The sequence below is a fragment of the Prionailurus viverrinus genome, chromosome F1 (assembly GCF_022837055.1).
Source record: "Prionailurus viverrinus isolate Anna chromosome F1, UM_Priviv_1.0, whole genome shotgun sequence".
In the NCBI taxonomy this organism is placed as follows: domain Eukaryota; kingdom Metazoa; phylum Chordata; class Mammalia; order Carnivora; family Felidae; genus Prionailurus; species Prionailurus viverrinus.
In genome coordinates, this window is record NC_062577.1 from 32,572,181 (window position 1) to 32,595,660 (window position 23,480).

The window sequence follows — 23,480 nt, forward strand, 5'->3', positions numbered from 1 at the left end:
AGTGGAATCTAATTTTATTAAAGAGCAGAATCTTCGTAGAGAAAATTATAGGCCACAGGTTCACTCTGTACCCCCAGCTGCCATTCCTTTTATGAGTGTGAGAACTCTCTAAAGTTGTACAGGAGTTTCCAACGGATTCTGAATTCCTAACTGACTTCTCTGACTGTTTACTGACGTTTGAAAAAGTGAAGAACAAAGGCCATAAACTTTCTAGCTTCTGGAAGTCACCAAGAAATTACAAATAGTTACAAAACATATAGAATTCAACCCTATTTACTTTGTTTTCTGATAATATTCTCAGTTAAGGAAGTCAAACTTGTTTAAAATCCCAATTTTCAGTGTTCCTCTTTTTAATGTGAAGGGTGAAAGCAGCATACACATATTTGAAAGGCTTTTTACACTGAACAATATGTAAAACATGTTTTAGAGTTGTTGAGAGAATGAATCTTACGACTTCTCCTTAATCTTTTTACAAAAAAGATTTGTCACTTTCTTTACAAATGAAATGTAATTTATTTTGCACTACAGTTGTCTGAAGTTGGAAATTTCATTTTAAAAAATAATTTCCGCACCTAAATACCAGGGATATTGTATTGAGTTGCCCTATAAATGCACGTGTTATTTTAAGGAGAAACAGGCCAGATGTTCATACCCAAATGCATATACGGTTCAAAGCATCGAAAGATGGTGAGTACGTTCAAAGCACATTAAAACGCTAGCACGATGGCTTAATTAACAGTTGCATTCGTGGAAGTGGGGGAAAAAACCCTAGGGAATAGTTTTTATACATCCTTTCTTTCCCCCTTTCTGGTTTTATTAACTGACACGTAACATTGTGTATAAGGTGCAGAGCATAATTTGAGAATGTATATACTATGAAATGATTACCACAATGAACTTAGTTCACATCCATTACTTCAATTATAAAAGTGTTTGTCTTCTGCTCAGCAACTCTCCAAAAATACAATATACTACTGACAGCAGACTGAACGATAATTACATCCCAGCACTCGTTAGTCTTAGAACTGGAAGTGTGTCCCTTTTGACCACCTTCAGCCAAATCTGCCCCCACCCCCCAGCAACCACCAATCTGATTTGTTCCTAGGGTTTGTTTTTGTTTTCTGGGATTTTTTTTTTTTTCCTTTTAGATTCTACAAATGAGATCATACAATATTTTGTCTTTGTTCGAGCTTATTTCATTTAGCAAAATGCCTGAAGGTCCATGCATTTTGTGGCCAACAGCAAGATTTCCTTCCTTTTTTATGGCTGGACAGTATGCCACCGTATTTGGATACCATGTTTTCTTTTAACGATTCATCTGTCCAGGGGCACTTAGGTTGGCATCCATCCGTGTGGTGGCCGTTGTAAAAAATGCTGCAGAGAACAGAGAGCTGCAGTGTTTTTGTTTGTTTGTTTGTTTCCTTTGGATATATGCCAGCAAGTGGAACTGCTAAATCATTCGTTGGTTTGGTTTTTAGTTTTTTGAGGAAGGCGTGTATGTTTTCCATAGAGGCTATATGAATTTACCATCGATGTCAACATTCTAAAAGAATCAGAAGATGCACTGTGTGGAAACCGTTTACTGCGTGGACTCTGCTGGCGAAGCGGATTTATCCTGGTAAGTGCTGTATGAGGCGCTAACTTCTGTTTTCCTAGAAGGCGAGGTAAAAAAAGACAGTATCAGAGAGCAACATAAAATCAATTCCAAAGCCTATGTAGAAAATCCACAGTTCAAACAAAAAACTGCGGGGGTGCCAGGACTGGGAAATAAATGGTTTTTTAGAAACGATTTCGAATGTGCGGCTACTGCCAGTCTAGAAACCCTTCTATCCCTGTATTACATTTTTGATTCTCTTCGAAACAACAGAACAGTGTGATATGAAGTACTTTGTAAATATTTTCCCATTTAAGTTAAAATGAGGGCTAGTGGAGAGAAACACTTATTTTCCTAATACCAACATTTAAAATCTGGCTCTGAAATGAAATGTTTAAAGGGAGAACGAGTCCACCAGTGCTCAAGTTCAATCATGCCCCATTTAGCCCTCACCGTCAAGGAAGCCATGCGTTTTGGTAAGAGATTCTCCTAAATAACTGAAATTTACATCACAATTTTATGGTGGCAGTAGACATCTAAAATCGATTATTCTAGTCCAGTGCCATCCAAAGAAATACACTATGAGACACACAGGTAATTTTGCATTTTCTAGAAGCCGCATTAAAAAAGTAAAAGAAGCAAGCAAAATTAATTTTGATGTATTTTGCTTAACCGAACATGCATATTATTTTACATTTAACGTGTACTGAGTCTTTAGAGTCCGGCGTGTGTTTTATAAGCACAACTTAGGCAGGACCAGCCACGTTCAAGTCCACAGTAGCCACACGGGACTACGGACGACGGAACTGGAAAACGCAGGTGTAGTCCCTGCCTCAGTAAACAGACTAGAACGGGCAGACGGAAACTAACGGTGGCCAGTCAGCTGTTCACCGGTGTGTGCGCCCCAGCCAACACTTCAGGGACGCTCGATGCTACCCAACACAACAGCTAACCATGGCGGCTTTGGATCCCCTCCTGTTTTTCCTTGTGGGGGAGGCCGTCCTGGGAGCCACCACCGTCCCCGAACTACACTCGTCATAGAGCCACTTCCTGAGAGTGACGGGGAGCGTCTTTTGATTGTGGGTCAGGACTGTCACTGAATTCTCCACGACTGCTCTCGTCTTCTAGTTTTTTGGAGTCAAAACTCCTTTTGTTTGTGTGGGAGTGGCATATCCTCTTCTGATGGAATTTTAAACAGAATCCGATGCGGGAGAAAGATCAAAAAGACTCTCCTACATTGTAAGACACATTGATTTGGCGTAACAACGAAGCTATTTCAAGACGGTGGAAATCTAAAACTGGATTACTAATCACAGAAAGTTCACATTATCTTCAGCATCCATTAGATTACCTTCAGGTGTTCACAGACACCGTAAAGCTCACAACAGACTGAAATCTCCCTTCCTGGTTGGCTTTAGCCTCAGAGGAATTCTGGGACCAGGAAGATACACTGGGCTGGGTAGGCCTCGACTGCCAGTTCTAGTGGCTATGTTTTGTCTTGCCCTTTGCTGCTGTGACCCAAGATACCACTCTGCTTTTACCAAGAAACTGCCCTTCCTGTTGGCTTTGACAGAGTCTGCTCCCAAACTCAAGACCGTAAGGGAGAGGAGCACCTCACATTGTGAGTGGGTGGGATACGTATCTGCTCTCTTCCTGGCTATGCAGACACACATTGTGGCACAAACAGAGGAACACTTCATTTCACTCAGACACAGGGCAGTGGGGCTCGAAGGGTCTAAGGCAACGCAATTCATAATTTTCCAAAATCTAGGATTTTTTTGTTGTTGGTTTCTCTCTCCTACGCTGAAAATATTCTGGTAAAGGAAAACATAAATGTCTTTACAGAATTAATACTTACAAGTTGAAATTTTGTGGGGTGCCTGGGTGGCTCAGTTGGTTAAACGTCCAAATTTGGCTCAGGTTATGATTTCACTGCTCGTGAGTTTGAGCCCCACATCAGGCTCTGTGCTAACAGCTCAGAGCCTGGAGCCTGCTTCAGATTCTGGGTCTCTCTGTCTCTCTGCCCCTCCCCCGCTCACGTTCTAGCTCTCTCTCTCAAAAATAAATTAAAAAAACATTAAAAAAAATTGAATGCATTTACAAGCTTAAGTAAAATGTATTTAAGTTTCTGAAAGGAGTAATTTTCCTCCCTACACTTAAAAATAATAAGACTCTAGGATAATTTCCCACTGGGCTAAAAAAATTTCTGCATTTTGGATTCACAGCTACTATGAGGTCAAGGAAGCTAGACAGTCTAATAAAAGGACAATGGGGACATTACTCAGTTGGAGCCTACGTCAAAGTAAAAGTCTGCCAGTATGTATTTTTTTGTTTTTACTTTTAAAACAGGAGTGGCATAAAAACCAATAATTTAGCAAAGGGAACAGGAATCTAAGTGTTCCCCCTGATGTTTACTAAAGCCAACATATCTTAGTTCAAGGTACTGATATCTAAATAGTCATTGGATATTTTCTATTCTAGAAAGGGTATCTCTGAAAAGAAACATACAGAAGCAGGTACCTTTTAATGATAAAAGCAAACCTTTCTCTCATCTCCTCTTCTCAGAGAGAATTTAATTTTACTTCTCTGTGGCTCTCACCAGTTTGGTATGTGCTGAACAGAGGAAGGGAAAATGCTGAATAAAATAGTCACAACAAACCAAAAGGAAGCAGAATGGCACAACAGGTGGGATAAAATGAATGACAAAGAGAATGGAAGTAGGGCTGACAATTAGAGTCACAAATTACGACTTTTCTGATTCTCCTTTAGGAATCTGAAACAGGAATTAGGTGCAGGGAGCTACTCTAATGTTGACATCTTACAGATCGTCTGGCAGATGAACTGATTCGGAATTTCTGTGCAATCTGTTTACCTCTAAAACCAATTAGCCTGATACGAGTAATGTAAACTCTCTCTCATAGCGCAAGACTGTGTGAGGACAAACGGCCCTTGTCTCTCACATCTTAGATTTAGAGGGAATACACAGAGCATATATTAAATATTATCTTAGCAATCAATTTTAGGACAAGCCAGGCATTTTCAGATGCATCCTGACTTTCGCATCGAGTACAGTTTCTTCCTGCGGCACATCTGTTTTCACCCCGCGGAAAGACCTCTGTAAAACTTACTACATAACATCCCATTGTCCTGGGATGGATCTAAAGTTTGCTCTCAACTTACTATACCATCCTTTGTTATTTATACAATTTTTTGAAGTTTACAGCTCCAGAATTCGAGAGCCAAGTAGAACAATGTTCAAGTTAATTTGATCTTTTGGGTTTTTTCCCCCATGTCACTATACTCCCCACCACCTGATCTGGCCACTCTATGTAGTACATCCCAAAACGTTGTGTAACATTCACTTAACCACAGACAGCTTAAGAATTGCAAATTTTTTAAAAATGTAAAAAAAAGTTACAAAGTTAGTGGGTCGGTCATTATTAATATGACATTAAAAACAGGTTTAAGTTATACCAAATAATAAATATCCTTAACGGAAATAAAGGAGAAACGATTTAGCCACAGGTGATAAAATACATAAAGTATGTATATGAGTCGAATGGACTTAAGCCAACTCTCACTTATCCAGGGATGATTTAGCCGGACAAAAGAAAACCATGCATTTATGAAACACGTGCATGAAAACACTGATGTCAACAAATGGCATGTTTTCTAGAACCACACGCTCATGACAAGCAAAACAGAACTCGAGCAATAGCAAGACACAGGGCAAGGGCTGCGGATTCCAAGACTAGAGACGGGAGCAAATTAGTTAAAGGAAACTGGCAGGAGAAGGTGCATTTCCGAGGCTCTGGGATCCCATCCTATTCCCAGCTGAGACTATGCAACCCTAGCAGAACACTCCAACCGGGGGCCACTTTTCATCACATAATTTAGGGATCTGTCTGAAAAATGACTACTTACACTATTTGTGTACTTTGGGATGTAGGCTGCAGGAGGGTAATGGTGTTCCCAGGTCATCATAAATACAAGTTTACATCAAAATCCGTTTTGTGCCAAGTTTTAGCAGCCATTTGGGACTATCTGTGCCTAGTGCCCTGCTTCCAGAGTTCTTACCGGCCTAGAAATAGAGAAGGAACTGCCTACGTTTTATAGTCTTGTAAGGGAGTTTCTAAGGCGACAACGCTCCCTTTCAGGGGAACAGATGAAGGACATTAAACAGTGCAAAGGACATAATAGAAATCTTTTCTTTCTTTTCTTCCTTCCTTCCTTCCTTCTTTCTTTTCTTTTCTTTCTTTCTTTCTTTCTTTCTTTCTTTCTTTCTTTCTTTCTCTTTCTTTCTTTCTTTCAGAAAAGCAACATAAAGCCAAACTTTAGCCCACGCACTTTTTAAAAACATACACATAGATGTGCTACCTTTTGAAAATTCAATTATCTTAAACAGGAGGAAATTTCACCTTTATGTTTGATGGCATTTCTTCCAATTTCAAGACTATGGGTGCGTCACTAATAACCTACACTTGGTAACTCAGAGTGTCGCCCCGGCTGGCAGCAACATCGCCAGGGGCTCATTAGACATGGAATCTCAGATCACTAATGTCACTGAATCTTTCATCTGGGGTACAATGCTCAGACAATTGTTCAGCTTTAAAAAATCCATTAATGGTGGCTAGAGAGAGTATCATTAATGCTTGTTAAGGAATCTATACGTATTTTGATTCAGTGTCACTGTAAATAGTAAAGTGAGTAAAATAAAGAGCAGTGAGCTATTTTAGGGTTTTTTTTTTGTTGTTGGTGTTGTTGTTTTTAAATGTTTATTTTGAGAGCATGAGGGAGCAGGGGAGGGGTAGAGAGAGGAAGGGAGGGAGAGAGAGAATCCCAAACAGGCTCCGTGCTTAGCTTGGAGCCTGACCTGGGGCTTGTGAGATCATGACCTGAGCCGAAATCAAGGGTGGGAGGCTTAATACTGAGCCACCCACATGCCCCCAGAGGGCTATTTTGATTTGTTATTGTGAGAAGCTATTTCTATACAAACATTTTGGACTTGCAAAAATATTCCACGACAGTATTTCCTACTCGGAGTGCTGTGTGTGTACAATTTTAAAAATATACTGCTGATTGAGAAATCAAATATGCATATCATATGTTCTACAGATATTAGACTGAAGATTCAAGTGAAGGCACTGCGGTACTTTGGTTGTAAAAGTTGAGCTCTTTATGCGTAAAGAGTGTTCTTTTATTACGTATTCCAAACCAGATGATTAATATAAAGGGAAACCGGTATCAAAAAACTATGAATACCAAAAGTCTTAAAATTATTAGTTTGATTTCAAAGGTATTTTCAAAGCAATAGGGAAAAAAATAAATCACTAAAGTTTAAAAATTTCAAAGCACCTAATTTGGTCTATGCTCCAGGATTTATTCCAAGTCTTTCATAAATTGTAAATTATTTCATTAAGATTTGTTTGATGTTTAAACATCCTATTCTGCTCAGAAGATATATACTTGTATTTTTTTTTCTATTTTAAGATCCCCTGCTTTTCATTTTTACAGATTAAAACACAGATAAAGTTAAACAAGAAGGTGCTTTGTAAATCTTACCCCTTAGTAATGTTAAGTTTATCCCCAACAGTTTTACTGCAACCTAGTAAATTGAGAGAACATAAGAGGGAAATCAAACACTGCTGCTTTTCACTCCCCGGTTTAACAAGTGTAAGTAACAGCTCTAAAGGAAAAGAAATCAAACTGGGTATTCGAAAGAGACACCTGCACAGCTTCTTACAATTCCCTAACCTCTCCGGACAAATGGAAACTTTCACATAAAAACTCCACTGAATACAACTGTCCGAGTCTCCACAGTGAACTGTTCTAAGTTTCATCTTGGCCCCCCTGGTCCAATTTAGGAAATAGGGGGAAGCTGGGTGGGGAAGGCCCCGTAACGCTCCGTGATTTGCTATAGAACTTAAACCTCAAGTCCCACCCCGCAGAAACTTTTCATGAAGTCCTAACAGACGAAGCAAGTCTGCGCAGGTCGCTCTGGCCGCCGGGACAGGAAAAGCAGCCTAAAATATTGTTAGTAAACAGATGCGACTGGCAGGGCACACTGATGCGGGCTCAGCTTAGGGAAAGATGGCATAGGCACAGGTGCAAATGCTGCACGCACGTAGGTGAGGAGTGAGAAGGACCGGAAGTTAGAAGAAATGTCCTTTAATTTACCCTTTCTTCTTGTGTCGATAAAATATGACCAGGATGCAGCAAAGGAATACAATGCCAGCAACTACAAGAAACCAGAAACAAATGACATGTAACTCTGAGAACTAATTGCCAAGATTCAAAATGTAGCAGCAGAAATAAGTAAGTGTTGGTTACATTTCAGTGGTCAGAAAATGCTACTTCATTTAAGCACATATAGATTCATATTCCGTCTAGCCTCTTCACTATCAGAAGTTCGTGAACAGTCCACGGTAAGTCAGGGAAGAATCCTTGCTTAGTTTAGAAAAGTACCCAAAGCATATTTGGGACGCAGAGTCATGACTAATCATCCTGAAAACACATGGAGTATTTAGGTTTGTTACTAAGTGGACAAGTGGAATATAAAAGAATACACATTCACCAACAAAACATAGTGTATTATATACAAAGTCAGACCATTCTAGACTGGTGTACTTCACTTCAAGCTATAAAAACTACAGAAATTGGAAAGTTAAATAAAAAATAACTGCATACATTAAAAAATGCACTTGCTCACAGTATTATTTTTATTTAAGTAACATCAAGTTTGGGCTACTTACGAACAACAATGACAATCAGAGCAATGATTCCTTTGCCTGAGAAAAAAACAAGAACAGTTTGGAGATAATTGAGCACACAAGGGTCCCAGAGAGTAGTCGCATTTAATCTTGCTCAGATCATACACGACAGCAAAGAAAGAGTTCCTCAGTCTAGTTTTAGCACGACTGCTACTGTGTCCAGATCATTCCGATCACAGAGCCTTGGACTCTGATCCCACATCCAGGGTCCACCTTGTAAGACTCTTCAGAGGAACCTCACTTTTCATTGTTTTGTGCTGTTGTTGCCATATCAGGTTATTTAGTAAAGCTTACTAGGACAACTAAGAATTCAGTAGATCAGAGGGAAATTGCTTTAAAAAGTATTACCCCATTATAGTGGGTTTACTTGAATCAGTATTCATCCTATCATTTATGATTTTGTGAGGAATTTGTATTTTTTCCACCAAAATGGGCTCTGTGGACTGGGTCATAAATAAATCTCTACTCATCTATCACAAACAAGGATGTTAGTTTCAGAATCTTCAGAATAATATTTTATCATCAACCCCTCCTGATCCTCTACCCCCTAAAAAAATAAGACATAATCCTAATTACCAAGGAGATTCTACATATGTAAATGAAACACCAGGGCACATAGATGAAAATAACGTATAGAGACTTAAACATGCATTTTTGACTACCCAGAGAGCAATAAATCATACTACAAAATCTTAATTCTTAGAAATGATGTCAGGAGTACCTTGGCTTCTAAACTGCCATTACTTATATTAAAGTTCTGGAAGTCAGAGCATAAAATGTCATGTTTACGTCTGTTCTTTTCATTTCATAAAATATTTGGAAGCGTTTCATAAAATATTAGGAAGCCATCTTAGGATGACACTGGTTTTACTAGTACAATGATGGTCTGACTACAGTGTTCAGAGGGAAAATGTAACAAGCCTAAAGAGTTATAAAAAGGTTAGCCTTACTTACTAGTCTAATAAAAGTAATAGGCATTTCTCATTTACTTATCAAGAAACCTTTATATTTCCATTTAACTGTCGCAACTATAGCTTTTTCTTCATTTTCTTTAACATACATTGTGCGAACCATGCGAGCCTATGTAAGGTTTGCCATCCCAGCCTGTAACAGCAAAAAACTAACCCAACCTGTAGTATTTTAAGGCTTATGTATACAAGGTACAAGTAGAAAGAAACTTTACCTCCAAATTGCCACAAAAAAATAACACTACCCCATGAACAGCAAGTTATGTTGTATGTATTTTAACCTATATATAATCATAGTATTTAAGAAAGTGACCTCACCCTACTAGGAATCCTATTTGGGGACAGCTCTTAAAAACTATACTGTATACATGTATCTACATATACTGCTTACATCTGTCATCGTATCTGCACTATCAAAATAACTCCAAATGTGACATATTACCAATTTGTGACATGCTCTTTCTTATCGACACATAACTGAAATATGATATTTACACGCAGAACTCTAGGGTCTCATAATACAAAGCAATCAACAACCAAAATAGTACCTAAAGTATTAACGTCTTCAGGTGGTGGTGCAGTGGTAGTGGGAGCTCCTGCGGGGGGGGAAAATGGAAATAAGTTAAAAAGAAAAAAAAAAAGAAAATAATAAAGCTTAAAGGCCTCCAAATTTAGAGGTTTTGATTTCTCGCTTTTGTATAAAAACCCTTGTAATTTCATTTTCCTTATATAAACTATGTTAAATGTTTCCCATTAAAAGTAGTATCATAATATATCATAAATTTGTATATTATTAGTATTCTTCCTATTCAGTAAAATTTCCTGTGATAATATTCTATGGTATAACAAGCAACTGCATCATAGTTAGCCTATGGATTCAATGTGATTCTACTTAAAAGTAAAAATTTGGGGGGCTTAATAAACTATTTAGATGTTGATCTCCAATAGAAGGAGACACCATTGTGATAAAGGCCATTTATGAAAACACCATCATTAGCATATTCAAAAACTGAAAAGTTTTCCCCTTAAGATCAGGAACAAGACAAGATGCTTGTATTTTCCACTTACTATTTAACATAATATTAGAAGTTCTAGTCAGAGCAATTAGGCAAGAAAAAGAAATAAAAAGCATCCAAATTGGGAAGGAAGAACTAAAATGATCTCTATTCCACATGATGTGACCTTTACACAGAAAAGTCTTAAGGATCTCTCCCTCCCTCTCTCTCTCTCTCTCTCTCTCTCTCTCTCACACACACACACACACACACACACACACACACACACACCTATTAGAGTAAATGAATTCAGCAAAGTTGCAGGGCACAAAACCAACACACAAAAATCAGTTGTATTTCTATACACTAACAATGAACAATCCAAAAAGGAAATTAAGAAAATCCCATTTACAATAGCATCAAAAAAGAACAAAATGCTCAGGAATAAAACAAGAAGACGAAAAACTCATACACTGAAAACTACAAAACGTTGCTGAAACAAACTGAAGATATAAATAAATGGAAAGACATCCCGTGTTCATGAATTAGAAGACTATTATTAAAATGTTCATACTACACAAAGCAATCTACAGATTAAATGCAACCCCTATCACCATCTTGAATATGCATTTGGCAGAAACAGAAAAAACTAACCTATAATTCATATGGCATCTCAAGGGACTAAGAATAGCCAAGATAATCTTTTTTTTTTTTTTTTAATGTTTATTTTTGAGACAGAGAGAGCACAAGCAGGGGATGGACAGAGAGAGAAGGGGACAGAGGATTCGAAGTGGGCTCCATGCTGTCAGCACAGAGCCCGATGTGGGGCTCAAACTCACGAACCTTGAGATCGTGACCTGAGCTGAAGTCAGACGTTTAACCGACTTTACCCAGGTGCCCCCAAGATAATCTTGAAAAGAAAAGAGCAAAGTTGAGAGGACTCACGCTTCCTGATTTTAAAATTTACTACAAAGCTACAATAATCAAGCAGAGTGATACTGACATAAAGACAGACACAAGACTAATGGAACAGAATAGAAAGCCCAGGAATAAACCCTTATGTCTGTGGTCAAATGATTGCCCACAAAGGTGCTAGGAATATTTAATGGAGAAAGGGCAAAATTTTCAACAAATGGTTCTTAGAAAACTGGATATCCAAACACAAAAGAATGAAGTTGGACCCTTACTTTATACTACACACAAAAATTAATTCAAAACTAATTAATAGGGCTACAAGTGTAACACTTTTCAAAGAAAACATATAGAACAAGCTTCTGTGATGCTGGATCTGGCAATGATTGCTTGGATGTGATACCAAAAGCACAGGCAACAAAAGAAAAAAAGAGGTAAGTTAGGTTTCATGAAAATGTAAGACTTCTGTCCATCTGTGGACACTGTCAAGAGTGAAAAGGCAATCCACAGAATGAGAGAAAACATCTGCAAATCATACACCTGATAAGACCTCCATACACAAAATACATAATGAACTCCTAAAACTCAGTAACAAAAAACAAGCCAATTAAAAAATGGGCAAAGGGTGATGGGCATTGAGGAGGGCACCTGTTGGGATGAGCACTGGGTGTTGTATGGAAACCAATTTGACAATAAATTATATTTAATAAGAAAAAATGGGCCAAGACTCAGAAAAGACATTCCTCCAAAGATCTGCAAAAGACCAAGAAACATATAAAAAGATGATGAATCACGAATCATTAGGAAATTCAATACAAGCCACAAGGAGCTGCCACTTCGCATGTGCTAGGATGGCCGTTCTCAAAACCCGGGAGAGAACAAGTGGTGCCAAAGAGGTGGAGAAACTGGAATATCTGTGCATCACTGATGGGAATGTATCATGGTGCAGCCACTGTGGACGACGGCAGGACTGCTCCTCAAAACAGTAGACACAGAACTAGCACGTGACCCAGCAATTGTACTCCTAGGTATATGAGCCACCAGAAGTGCAAAGAAGGGCCTCAGACAGTTAGGTGCTAATATTCAGAGAAACATTATCCAGAATAGCCAAAAGGCAGAAACAACCCAAGCATCGATCAACAGATGAATGGATAAACAAATGTGGTACATAATACAACGGAATAGGATTCGGCCAGAAAAAGAAGTAAGTTCTGATCCATGCTACCCCCCAAACCAAGAGCACACTGTATACACTGTATGTTCACCAACTTGACAATAGATTATATTAAAAAAATAAATAAATAAAACATTATGCTAAGTGAAATAAGCCATAATACACTGGCTAACTGAAATAAGCTAGAAATGACTCCAGTTCTATGAGGTATTTGCAATAGTGAAATCCGTAAAGACAGAAACTAGAATAGTGGTTACCAGGGCTAAAGGGGGGTGGGGGGGGAGAAGGGATGGAGAGTTATTGTTTAATGGGTATAAAGATTCAGTTTGAGATGATGATGAAAACGTTTTGGAGACACAGATAGCAGTGATGGTTGCAAATAATGCGGATACACGTAATGCCACTGAAATGTACATTTAAAATGGCTAAAATGGTAATAAAAGTTTATTTAGAAAAACTAACATACAGAATGGTCTAAACATTCCTGAAAATGAAGTGTTCTGCCAGATACTAAAACATATCATAGTCCCATAGTAAAAAAAATGATTTGGTGCTGGCATAGGAGTGTATAAAGTTCAAGGGCACAGAAGGATGTGTAGGATACCCATGAATTTAATATATAATAAAAATTGGCACTTGAAAAGAGTTGGAGAGAAAACAACTTATTCAATGAATGTTGCTACTTTGCCACCAGGTAGGGGTGGGTGGAGTAGAGAGGAGCCCTACATCACACCATATACCACAGTGGATTTCAGATGCACCAATGATCTAAATGCAGAGAAAGTAATCAGAATGCATGGTTAATAGATTTCAGCGAGGGGAAGGCCTAAAGCTTTTATGAAGAAGACAAAATACACACAGCCATTAGAGAAGAGATCAATATATCCAACTACTTGTTAATATAAAACGTCTTCATATATAAAAGACCCCTGATAGGAGAATAGTTATATCAACTCTGGCATATCTTAAAGTCACCATTGAAAGGATGGGATATAGTCATCTAATTACAACCACCATCCATGAAGTGGAAAAGTGCAAGTTTCAGAAAAAACAGCATGATGCCACTTTTATTTAAGAATAAAGAAAAAAAACCCACCAAAGTATGTATAACTACACCTAAAAGGATGCTTATGTACAGAAATAGATGAAAAAATACCCTAAAATATTAAGTGATTAACTCAAGTAACAGACTAGAGAAAGAGAATGAGAACTAATCTTTAAATGCTTCTGTAATGTTTGACATTTTATAAACTTATATTTGTATACTACTTATATATTACAATTACAAGACGTAAGGTGCCTGGGTGGCTCAGTTGGTGGAGTGTCCGACTCTTGATTTCAGCTCATGTCATGATCCCAGGGTCGTGGGTTCGAGCCCCCTGTCAGGCTCAGCACTGAGTACAGAGCCTGCTTAAGATTCTTGCTCTTTCTTGGGGCGCCTGGGTGGCTCAGTTGGTTAACCATCTGACTTCATCTCAGGTCACGATCTCATGGCTTGTGAGTTCGAGCCCCACGTTGGGCTCTGTGCTGACAGCTCAGAGCCTGGAACCTGCTTCAGATTTTGTCTCTGTCTCTCTGCCCCTCTCCCGCTCTCACACTGTCTCTCTCTCAAATATAAATAAACGCTAAAAAAATTTACATATAAAAAAGATTCTCGTCTCTCTCTCTCTCTCTCTCTCCCTCTCTCCCCTTACTCGTGAGCTCTCTCTCTCTGAAATAAAAATAAAATTAAAAAAAAAATTATGAAAAACAGTCTACATCTAAGAGTATAAAAATCTTAAAAGAACGGACTAGTAAAATTAAAGCAAAGAAAAAAACCCAGGAAAAAATTGTTCACTTCATATTAACAGGGCTTTCATTTACAATCGAGAAAAATATTGTAGAAACCTAGTAGAAAAATGAGCAAAGGAAATGCAAATTAATGTAGGACATCATTTTTAATGCATCGCCTTATAAAGCTCTTAACAATGTAAGTAGGATAAAGAGTGATGGACCTGGATGATCTGAATCTGGATGGCTTGAACCCGGAGTCGTAGTCATAAGAGGAGGCTTGGATTCTGAAAAAATTAATGTTTCAATTCACCAAATTTATTAATACAAAACTACGGATTTAATTTTGATTTTGACTTTAAAAAGGTTATGTGAAAAAGAGTATGTAAAAAAATACATACTTCTTGAACTTTGTAATTCTACTTCTGGGAATTTAAACTAAGTATCTATTTGCACAAGTCCATCAGAATGTATGCATAATAACCATGTTTGCTGTAGCTCTGTGTTTTAAAATGGAAATCCCAGAAGTTAACTGGCAATAAATCACAAAAATAATGTGTTCAGAGGTAGCAACTCTGAACCCTGGAAGGTATTTCCTTCCAACCCTAGCAAAAGAATCTTTTCGGTTCTTAAGCAGAGCAGCTCATTAGCAGAACATGCAAGGTTCAGTGAATAAAGACTATTCCCGCCTTTCGGTGGCTATGAAATTTAGTTTCTATCGCCAAATAAAAATGCCAGTAAAGAGAAAAAGAATGAATGTACGAGGTGAGGAGGGTTGGTGGAGGTGGGGGATGAAAATACAGGCCTTTAATTCTAGAGATAGCAGAAATTTTCCAGTTTAAACTGAGCTACAAAATAATTATGTGTATATATATATATATATATATATATAATTTATATATATATTACTTATATATATGTATTATATATATGTATTATGTATATATATACACACACATATATACACACATATGTATATATATTATTTATATATATTATATATATTATATATTATTTATATATTATATATATTATTTATATATATTATATATATTATTTATAATATATATATATGCAATATATATATATATTACACACACACACACACACACACACACACACACACACACACACAAACAAAAAGAAACAAAACCCTAAGCTAAACTGGTTGCAGTCCAGCAACTGAAACATTGTTCTGGACCAGGAATATACCCTAAAGGAGCCAACAGATCAGTTCTGAAAGGAGTAAAACATCAAAGTCAAAAGCACAGAATATGTACATGTTAAAAAACAGACGCCAAGGGCCTTCCTTTTCACTAATATTAATTTGAGTGATGTCATATAAGCTGCCTTTAGGAGCTTCCCATGTGCCAGGCACTGTGCTGTTTTAAATGAATCCCATTAAGGGGTGCCTGGGTGGCTCGGTGGGTGGAGCATCGGACTTCGGCTCAGGTCATGATCTCACGGTTCATGAGTTCGAGCCCCGCAACTGGGCTCCGTGCTGACAGCTCAGAGCTTGGAGCCTGCTTCTGATTCTGTGTCCCCCCCTCTCTCTGCCCCTCCCCCCAACCCTCTCTTTCTCTCTCTCTCAAAAATAAACATTAAAAAAAAAGTAAATGAATTCCATTAAACATTTACCATCACTCATTGAGGAAGGCATTAAATCATTTTGCAGGGGCGCCTGGGTGTCTCAGTTGGTCAAGTGTCTGACTTGATTTAGGCTCAGGTCATGATCTCATGGTGGTGAGATCAAGCCCCGCATTGGGCTCTGTGCTGACAGAGTAAAGCCTGCTTAGGACTCTCTCTCTCCCTCCCCTTCTCTCTGTCCCTTCCTTGCTCGAGCGCTCTATCTCTCTCTCTCAAAAAAAAAAAAAAAAAAATCATTTTACAAATACGTAAATACATTTAAAGTTTGCATAACTTGCCCAAGTTTACGTACCTGTTTATATCTGCATACTATGGCAAATAATTTTAGAATCGCTAACAACTTAAAATGGCTATCGATACGTTCTTCCTCCTTTCATTACTAAACATGATAAATGTGTGTAAAACATTAGAGATTTAGAAGGTTTTGAAAAATATAAGCAGGAAGGTACTAAACCTGAGACACTCGGAATTGGAGGTTTTGTACTGGGAGGAGTTGACGCTGGAAAACAAAATAATGTAGATGCATCAAATCTTGGGGTTATTGCTGGCATTTGCACCAGGAATTTAAAAAACTTTTGGAAAATATAAGCAGAAAATTAACTAAATCTGAATGATGCAAAATCGGAGGACTAGCACTGAGAGGAATCAGTACTGACAAAAAAAATACATAAATAAATAATGTAGACTGGATTAGTACACTCCTCCCCCCGAATTACTGCTTTCTTTTCATTTAAGTGAATTATACCTTTCATTTTTTTTAATTTAAATTCAAGTTAGTTAACATACAGTGAGTGTAGTCTTGGCTTCAAGAGTAGAACCCAGTGATTCACCTCTTACACAGGACACTCAGTGCTCGTCCCAAAGCATGCCCTCCTTAATGCCGGTCATCCATTCACCCCATCTCCCACCCACCTCCCCTTCATTTTTACACACAAAAAAGCCGTACAAGAGAAACTTATATACCTGTGTGACATACGTAACATGCAAAGACCCTAGGAAAACGGATAAGATCACAGCAGCAGAATGCTTCCCTGAATTCTGTAATACATCTGTCATGGAACTGAATATAAGGCAGAGTCCAATACTAAAATTGCGACCGTGCGCCTATTTTTGGCGTCATTGTTATGTAATGTCAAAGAAACAAAATTACAAAAAAAGAGAGAGAGAGGAGGAAACAGATACCCATTGTACCTTTGTAACACATTGGGGCTGCAGGCTCCCAAGTACCGTTACTGCCACAGACTGCTATGTTGGTTCCATTATAGTAATAACCCTCTGAGCACGTAAACACAACTGTTGCTTTGTAGGAATATTTTCTTCCAAATCCTGACGTCAGCCTTCCATTGGCGGGTTCAGGATGTGGACATCTGACCACTGAAAAGCAGAGAAACTCCAGAATCAATGGAAAGCGGTTTCAACAAAGGACCAAAAAAAAAAAAAGAAAAATAGTGCACAGTAGTCATTTCCAGCAGGAAGAAACATACAACTAATGAAAGGCAAGGTGTTAATTAAAAAAAAAAAAAATATATATATATATATACCCAAGAAATCTTTATGTGTATGTACACTTTAATTCCAGGAAAAAGGATTTTAGAGAAATCGGTAACTTTTTTCCACCTAGAAAGACTGTCATTAGAGTTTATTGACTTTCCTGCTTTTTTTCCATTACTGACAGGTTTTGAGAAAGGTCTGACCACCACATACAAATCCAGGGCAAGTTCAAGAGCAACTTTTGATCCTCATTAGCTCCGGGGATTTTAATTAATTATTATTATTATTATTATTATTATTATTATTATTATTTTAGAGAGAAAGAGAGCATGAGCAGAAGAGAAAGGAAGAGAATCTTAAGCAGGTTGAGTGCTGAGCAACTTGGGGCTCAATCCCACAATCCTGGGATCATGACCTGAGCTGAAATCAAGCGTCAGATGCTTGACCCAATGAGCCACCCAGGTGCGCCAGCTGTAGGTATTTTTTTTTTTTAAAGGTCATGCTGACACTGGCTGCAGTACCCTGCTTTTCTAGAAAGGTAGGAAAGACTTTTCTGAGAAGGTAATACTTGAGTTCAGATTTAAAAGTTGAAAAGCAAGTAGCCATGCAAAGATATGCAAAAAGAAAGTGCTCAGGTAGCAACAACATACACAAATGGGATGTTCAAGAAACAAAAAGGCCAGTGGAGTTAGGGCAGTGTTTTCCAAACATCTTGGCCTGCAAGCCAGAGATTGAAAGGCACATTTTACATCGTAAACCAGTATATTAGCACACAGGCCTGAAATACAGGTCAGCCTCATACCAGCATGCTCTCCTGTTTTCCAGTCTACTCCACCTCTTGGGAAGTAAACTACTGCTCATGACCTGATAGATTCATTTCAGAATCTATTAATTAATCTATTAATTAATCTTTTTGCCGTTGTGCGAAACTACTGTTAACTGCACTAATAATTTTCTTTATGTTATGCGGGCTAGACATAATTTACGTACAGCAAAGCTCGTCCTCTTAAGCGGACAGCTGTATGAGGTTTGACAGAGGCAAATAATCATGTAATTACCACAATAAAGACACAGAAAAGCTCCATTGCCCCCCAACATTTCCTCATGCTGCTTTGTAATCAACCCTTCCCACCCCCACAACCACCTTCACCAACCAGCCAAACACTGATTTGTTGTCTATTCCTATGGGGTTGTTTTTCCAGAATGTCATAATGAGCTTAATTTCTTCTTTTTTAGTTTCTTATGGTGGAAGCTTAGATCATGGGTTTCAGACTTTTTTCTAATATAAGTATTTCAGGCTATAAATATCCTTCTAAGTAATGCTTTTGCTGTATCCCACAAATAGTGAGATTTTGATATGTTGTCTTTTCATTTTTACTCAGGTCAAAACATTTTGCAACTTTCCTTGTGACGTCTCCTTTGACTCATGAGTTGGTTAGAAGTGTCTTGCATCGTTTTCAAATATTTGGGACTTTTATAGATACCTTTGATTTCTACATTCATTCCATTGTGATCTGATATTACACTCTGAATCATTTCAATTTAACTATCATATTGCATAGAATATGGTATTAGAAAATGTTCCATGTGTACCTGAACAGAGTAAGTATTTTACTGCTCTTCAGTGGTCCCTTTCTTCTAACAATCAAATCCCCTCCTGTGTCTCCCTGCATTACGTCACTCTCTAGACCCTTATACATTAATTTTTAAATATGTTTTGTCTAGGGTTTGTTATTCTTGTTTGTGAGATGGGTAGTCTTTTACAATTTATTCTACCATTTCCTATAGCCCGAACTCTCAAACATCTTGTAATAGAAGATAAAATTGTTATTTTGAAGCCAGTGTGTGCTGTGTTTTTTTGATGTTTCTCCCCCCCAACAACAACAACAACAACAAAAAAAATCCTAACTCATGCATACACAGAGGAGTTCACAATAAATACATTAGAATGCTAAGAATGTGTAGGGTAAGGGCTGGGGAACTCTATAAATAGAACTATTTTTGAGTCAATTTTACCTGTATTAAATTGAATTAGAAACCAATTTAACAGGAGAACGAGCAGATGGGGCTGTTTTGTTTACTTGTAGGTAGGTATCTACCAAGTGTTTCCAAAATATTTACAAATGAAGAAGGAAGAAAATGGAAGTATTACCTTTACACTGCGGAGGGTTACCACTCCATTCACCATTTCCGGTACAAACAAGTCTGCTCTCTCCAATAAGTGAATATGCATCTGGTCCACTTGATTGATCACAACTGTAAGTTACCACTTCATTATATTCATATTCTTCCTTGCCACTATTGGTATATTTCCCATTTGTTATTTTTGGGGGTGGTAGACACAATATCCCTTAAAAAATGAAAAAAAAAAAAAAAAGGACATGAAAGGCAAAAGGAAAGGAAAAGATGAAGGTAACATTAGTGAAGTCCTATGAACTGCCTTCAATAAATTCATTAACACATGATTTCTACCAGCTGGCTATAAATCCAATATCCATTTACAAGAAAGTTGCTGTGAGAAAATGTATTCTTCCAAATTCAAACCATTAATATAGACATGAACTTTTAGCATAAAACTCATTTTCTTAAATACTTACAAAAGAGACCTATATGAAATACCTATGTTTATCTGCAAGACCATTCTAAGTTCTCATCATAAGAGATGCTGATGCTTTAATGAGCAAATATGCTTGTGATTAAAAATAAAACTCAGTGCTAGTTGAGAAATGCTTTATAATTTATAAATACTCTTGACACTTGAACAACATCGGGGTTAGAACTGATCCCCTGCAGTTAAAACTCCTCATATCTTTTGATTCCCCCCAAACTTAACTACTAATAGGCTACTACTGACCAGAGCCTTACCAAGAACATAAAAAGTTGATTAACACATATTTTTGGTATATGTAGTATATGCTGTATTCTTACAATTAAACAAGCTAGATAGAAGAAAATGTTACTAAGAAAACCACAAGGAAGAAGAAACACATTTACCATACTGTACTGTTAAAAAACCACAAGTGGACCCACAACAGTTAAAACCTGTGCTTTTCAAGAGTCAATTGTATAACCATTCACTGAATTGATAGTTCCCAGTATCAAAATATTATTATCTGTGTTCACTTTTATCCATATGAGTCTATGGTGAAATCATCCAGATACTATAAATTGTGTGAGAACACCACCGACTGAATCCAAACATCTTCCTTTAAGCCAGATTTTGAAGAGATTTGCAAAAATGTAAAACAATACCCTATTCTATTCCTTGTGGAAAATTCTGCTTTTTCAAAATTTATTTATTTTTTGATGTTTGCTTATTTTTGACAGAGAGATGGAGTGCAAGTGGGGGAGGGGTAGAGAGAGAGGGAGACACAGAATCCGAAGCAGGCTCCAGGCTCTGAGCTGTCAGCACAGAGCCCAATGCAGGGCTCCGTCGAACTCACGAGCCGTAAGATAGGACCTGAGCCGAAGTTGGACTCTTAACGTACTAAGCCACTCAGGCACCCCGAAAATTCTGCTTTTTTAAAAAATTTGTTGGGGCGGCCTGGGTGGCTCAGTCAGTTAAGTGTCTGACTTCAGCTCAGAGCCTGGAGCCTGCTTCAGATTCTGTGTCTCCTCTCTCTGCCCTTCCCTGCTCACACTCTTTCTGTCTCCCACAAATAAACATTTAAAAAAATTGTTGCATAGGTTAACATGCATTGAGCTTACAGTTCTTTAAAGTGAATTAATAAATAATTATGAATATCAATAGACATAACCTGCATAGGAAAAGCTCTTTGTGGTTTTTAGTAATTTAAAAGCATAAAGGGATCCCAACAGCAAAATTTTATTTTATTTTTGTTGTTGTTGTTGTTGTTGCTATAAGACTTTATTTTTTTAATATGAAATTTATTTTCAAATTGGTTTCCATACAACACCCAGTGCTCATCCAAACAGGTGCCTTCCTCAATACCCATCACCTCCCCTCCCCTCCCACCCCTCATCAACCCTTAGTTTATTCTCAGTTTTTTAAGAGTCTCTTATGGTTTGCCTCCTTCCCTCTTTATAACTTTTTTTTCCCCTTCCCCTCCCCCATGGCCTTCTGTTAAGTCTCAGGATCCACAAAAGAGGGAAAACATATGGTGTCTGTCTTTCTCTGTATGACTTATTTCACTTAGCATAACACTCTCCACGTTGCTACAAAAGGCCATATTTCATTCTTTCTCATTGCCAAGTAGTATTCCATTGTGTATATAAACCACAATTTCTTTATCCATTCATCAGTTGATGGACATTTAGGCTCTTTCCATCATTTGGCTACTGTTGAAAGTGCTGCTATTTTAAAGACTAACCCTCTAAATTCAAAAGAAAGCATATACTTACTACTACATAGAGGGGGATTATCACTCCAAGTCATTGTATTATCGTCGATACTAGAAAGTTCACAATAAATAACTTTTGACCCAAATAATCGATAACTAGAAAAGAAAAAAAGTTACTGGATTCTTCAGCAGTTAACAAGATGTGTAGAGCAATGAAAAAACATTTCACATGGCTGTTTTTCTCTACTACAGTAGTTTGAGGAAGAAGTTCCTGAAGGGACATATAATGGGAATGGTAACCATAGCTGCATCGTAACCAAATAAAGAATTTCTGCACTGAAATATACACTGGCCTAGAGCAAAGATTTCTAAATAAATCTGTCACATCTGTCAGTCTGGCCTCTCTGCTATCTCCAGCCATCACATTACACATTCACTTCTATGCTCTGGCCATTCTTCTCAGTCAGAACAACCAAGCAGAGAGATTAGGCCCTAGGGCTTGCCTGGATGGAGCTGAGTCCCAGCTCCATGACTCGCTTTCTATCTGACCTCAGGCAAGTCCCTTAATGTTCCTCTTGCTCACCTTCCTCATCCCGCCAAAGAGGATAACAGCATATACATCATGGAGCTCTTTTTTTAACATGTATTTATTTTTGAGACAGAGAGAGAGAGAGCATGAACAGGGGAGGGTCAGAGAAAGAGGGAGACGCAGGATCTGAAACAGGCTCCAGGCTCTGAGCTGTCAGCACAGAGCCCGATGCGGGGCTCGAACCCACGGACCGCAAGATCATGACCTGAGCCGAAGTCGGACGCTTAACCGACTGAGCCACCCAGGCACCCTCATCATGGAGCTCTTTTGAGGATTAGATGAGTTGCCATCTGGCACATAGCAAGTGTTAGGTGAGTTTTAGTTCTTATTCATGTTTACATCACAGTATCTGTTTTTATAAATGCTTATTCAATTTTGGGGGGGGCGGGTACCGAAAGAGAGGGAGAGAGAAGCTGACAGTGCAGAGCCTGATGTGGGGCTATATCCCACGAACCGTGGGATCATGACATGAGCCGAAACCAAGAGCTGGCTCCTCAACTGACTGAGCCACCGAGGTGTCCCCATAGTATCTTTCTAACAAGGAGTAGCTCAGGGATATGCCTACTCATTATCTTCTCTGATGATTTAAACTCACAGTACTCTCTTCTCCTGAACTCTCATTGTAATGATCATGAATCATTATATTTATTTGGGACTATTCATTTGCTACTTTGTTTTGACATCTTTTTGTATGTATTTTGTTTCTCAATAAGGCTACAACTTCTCTGAGAAGAGAATAGGTCTTAAATTTTTACTGTTCCTTAAAGTGCCTAACAAGCTATCTCTAAATAACTATAGGCATACCTCGTTTTATTGCGTTTTTTTTTTTCTGTGCACTTGGCAGATACTGTATTTTCTTTAATAAATTGAAGGTCTGTGCCAATACTACAACATGCAAGTCAATCAGTGCATTTTTCAAACAGCATTGGCTCACTTCGCGTCTCTGTATAAACTTATCTTTAAATTAAGGTATGTACATTGTTTTTTTTTTAATATATAATGCTATTGCACATTTACTAGACTCCATTATGGTATAAACCTAACTTTTATATGCACTAGAAAACCCAATAAGTAATTTCACTCACTTTTTTGAAATACTTGCTTTATTGAGGGGTTATGGAACCAAACCCTCCACCTCTGAGGTATGCCTATGGTGACAGCATGCTCCAATATTTTTACTGGACCAAGTTAAAAAACAGACAGTGAAACTGCCTGCAAATGCTTCTAGCTGAATTTTCCCCCAGAATCAGTCAATCACTGATTCTCTAT

At 38.0% G+C, this 23,480-nt stretch overlaps 1 protein-coding gene across 8 annotated transcripts in view; it reads right to left on the reverse strand.

Moving 5' to 3' along the window:
- Positions 1 to 506: 506 nt before the first annotated feature.
- Positions 507 to 23,480, reverse strand: part of LOC125155672 (membrane cofactor protein-like) — a 36,167-nt gene continuing 13,193 nt past the window's right edge. Inside the window, exons 4-13 of one of the 8 annotated variants that reach the window (XM_047841165.1) lie at positions 21,684 to 21,778; positions 19,474 to 19,671; positions 17,022 to 17,204; positions 16,285 to 16,329; positions 14,408 to 14,470; positions 9,881 to 9,928; positions 8,347 to 8,382; positions 7,772 to 7,832; positions 4,136 to 4,207; positions 507 to 1,652 (exon numbers count right to left, since the gene is read on the reverse strand). In XM_047841165.1, the coding sequence (XP_047697121.1) occupies positions 4,156 to 4,207; positions 7,772 to 7,832; positions 8,347 to 8,382; positions 9,881 to 9,928; positions 14,408 to 14,470; positions 16,285 to 16,329; positions 17,022 to 17,204; positions 19,474 to 19,671; positions 21,684 to 21,778 (781 nt within the window). In that variant the 3' untranslated portion in view covers positions 507 to 1,652; positions 4,136 to 4,155. Of the gene's footprint in view, positions 1,653 to 4,113; positions 4,208 to 7,156; positions 7,200 to 7,771; positions 7,833 to 8,346; positions 8,383 to 9,880; positions 9,929 to 14,407; positions 14,471 to 16,284; positions 16,330 to 17,021; positions 17,205 to 19,473; positions 19,672 to 21,683; positions 21,779 to 23,480 lie in introns of those variants that run through there. The other 7 variants (XM_047841164.1, XM_047841169.1, XM_047841163.1 and 4 more) reach the window with 7 other exon arrangements.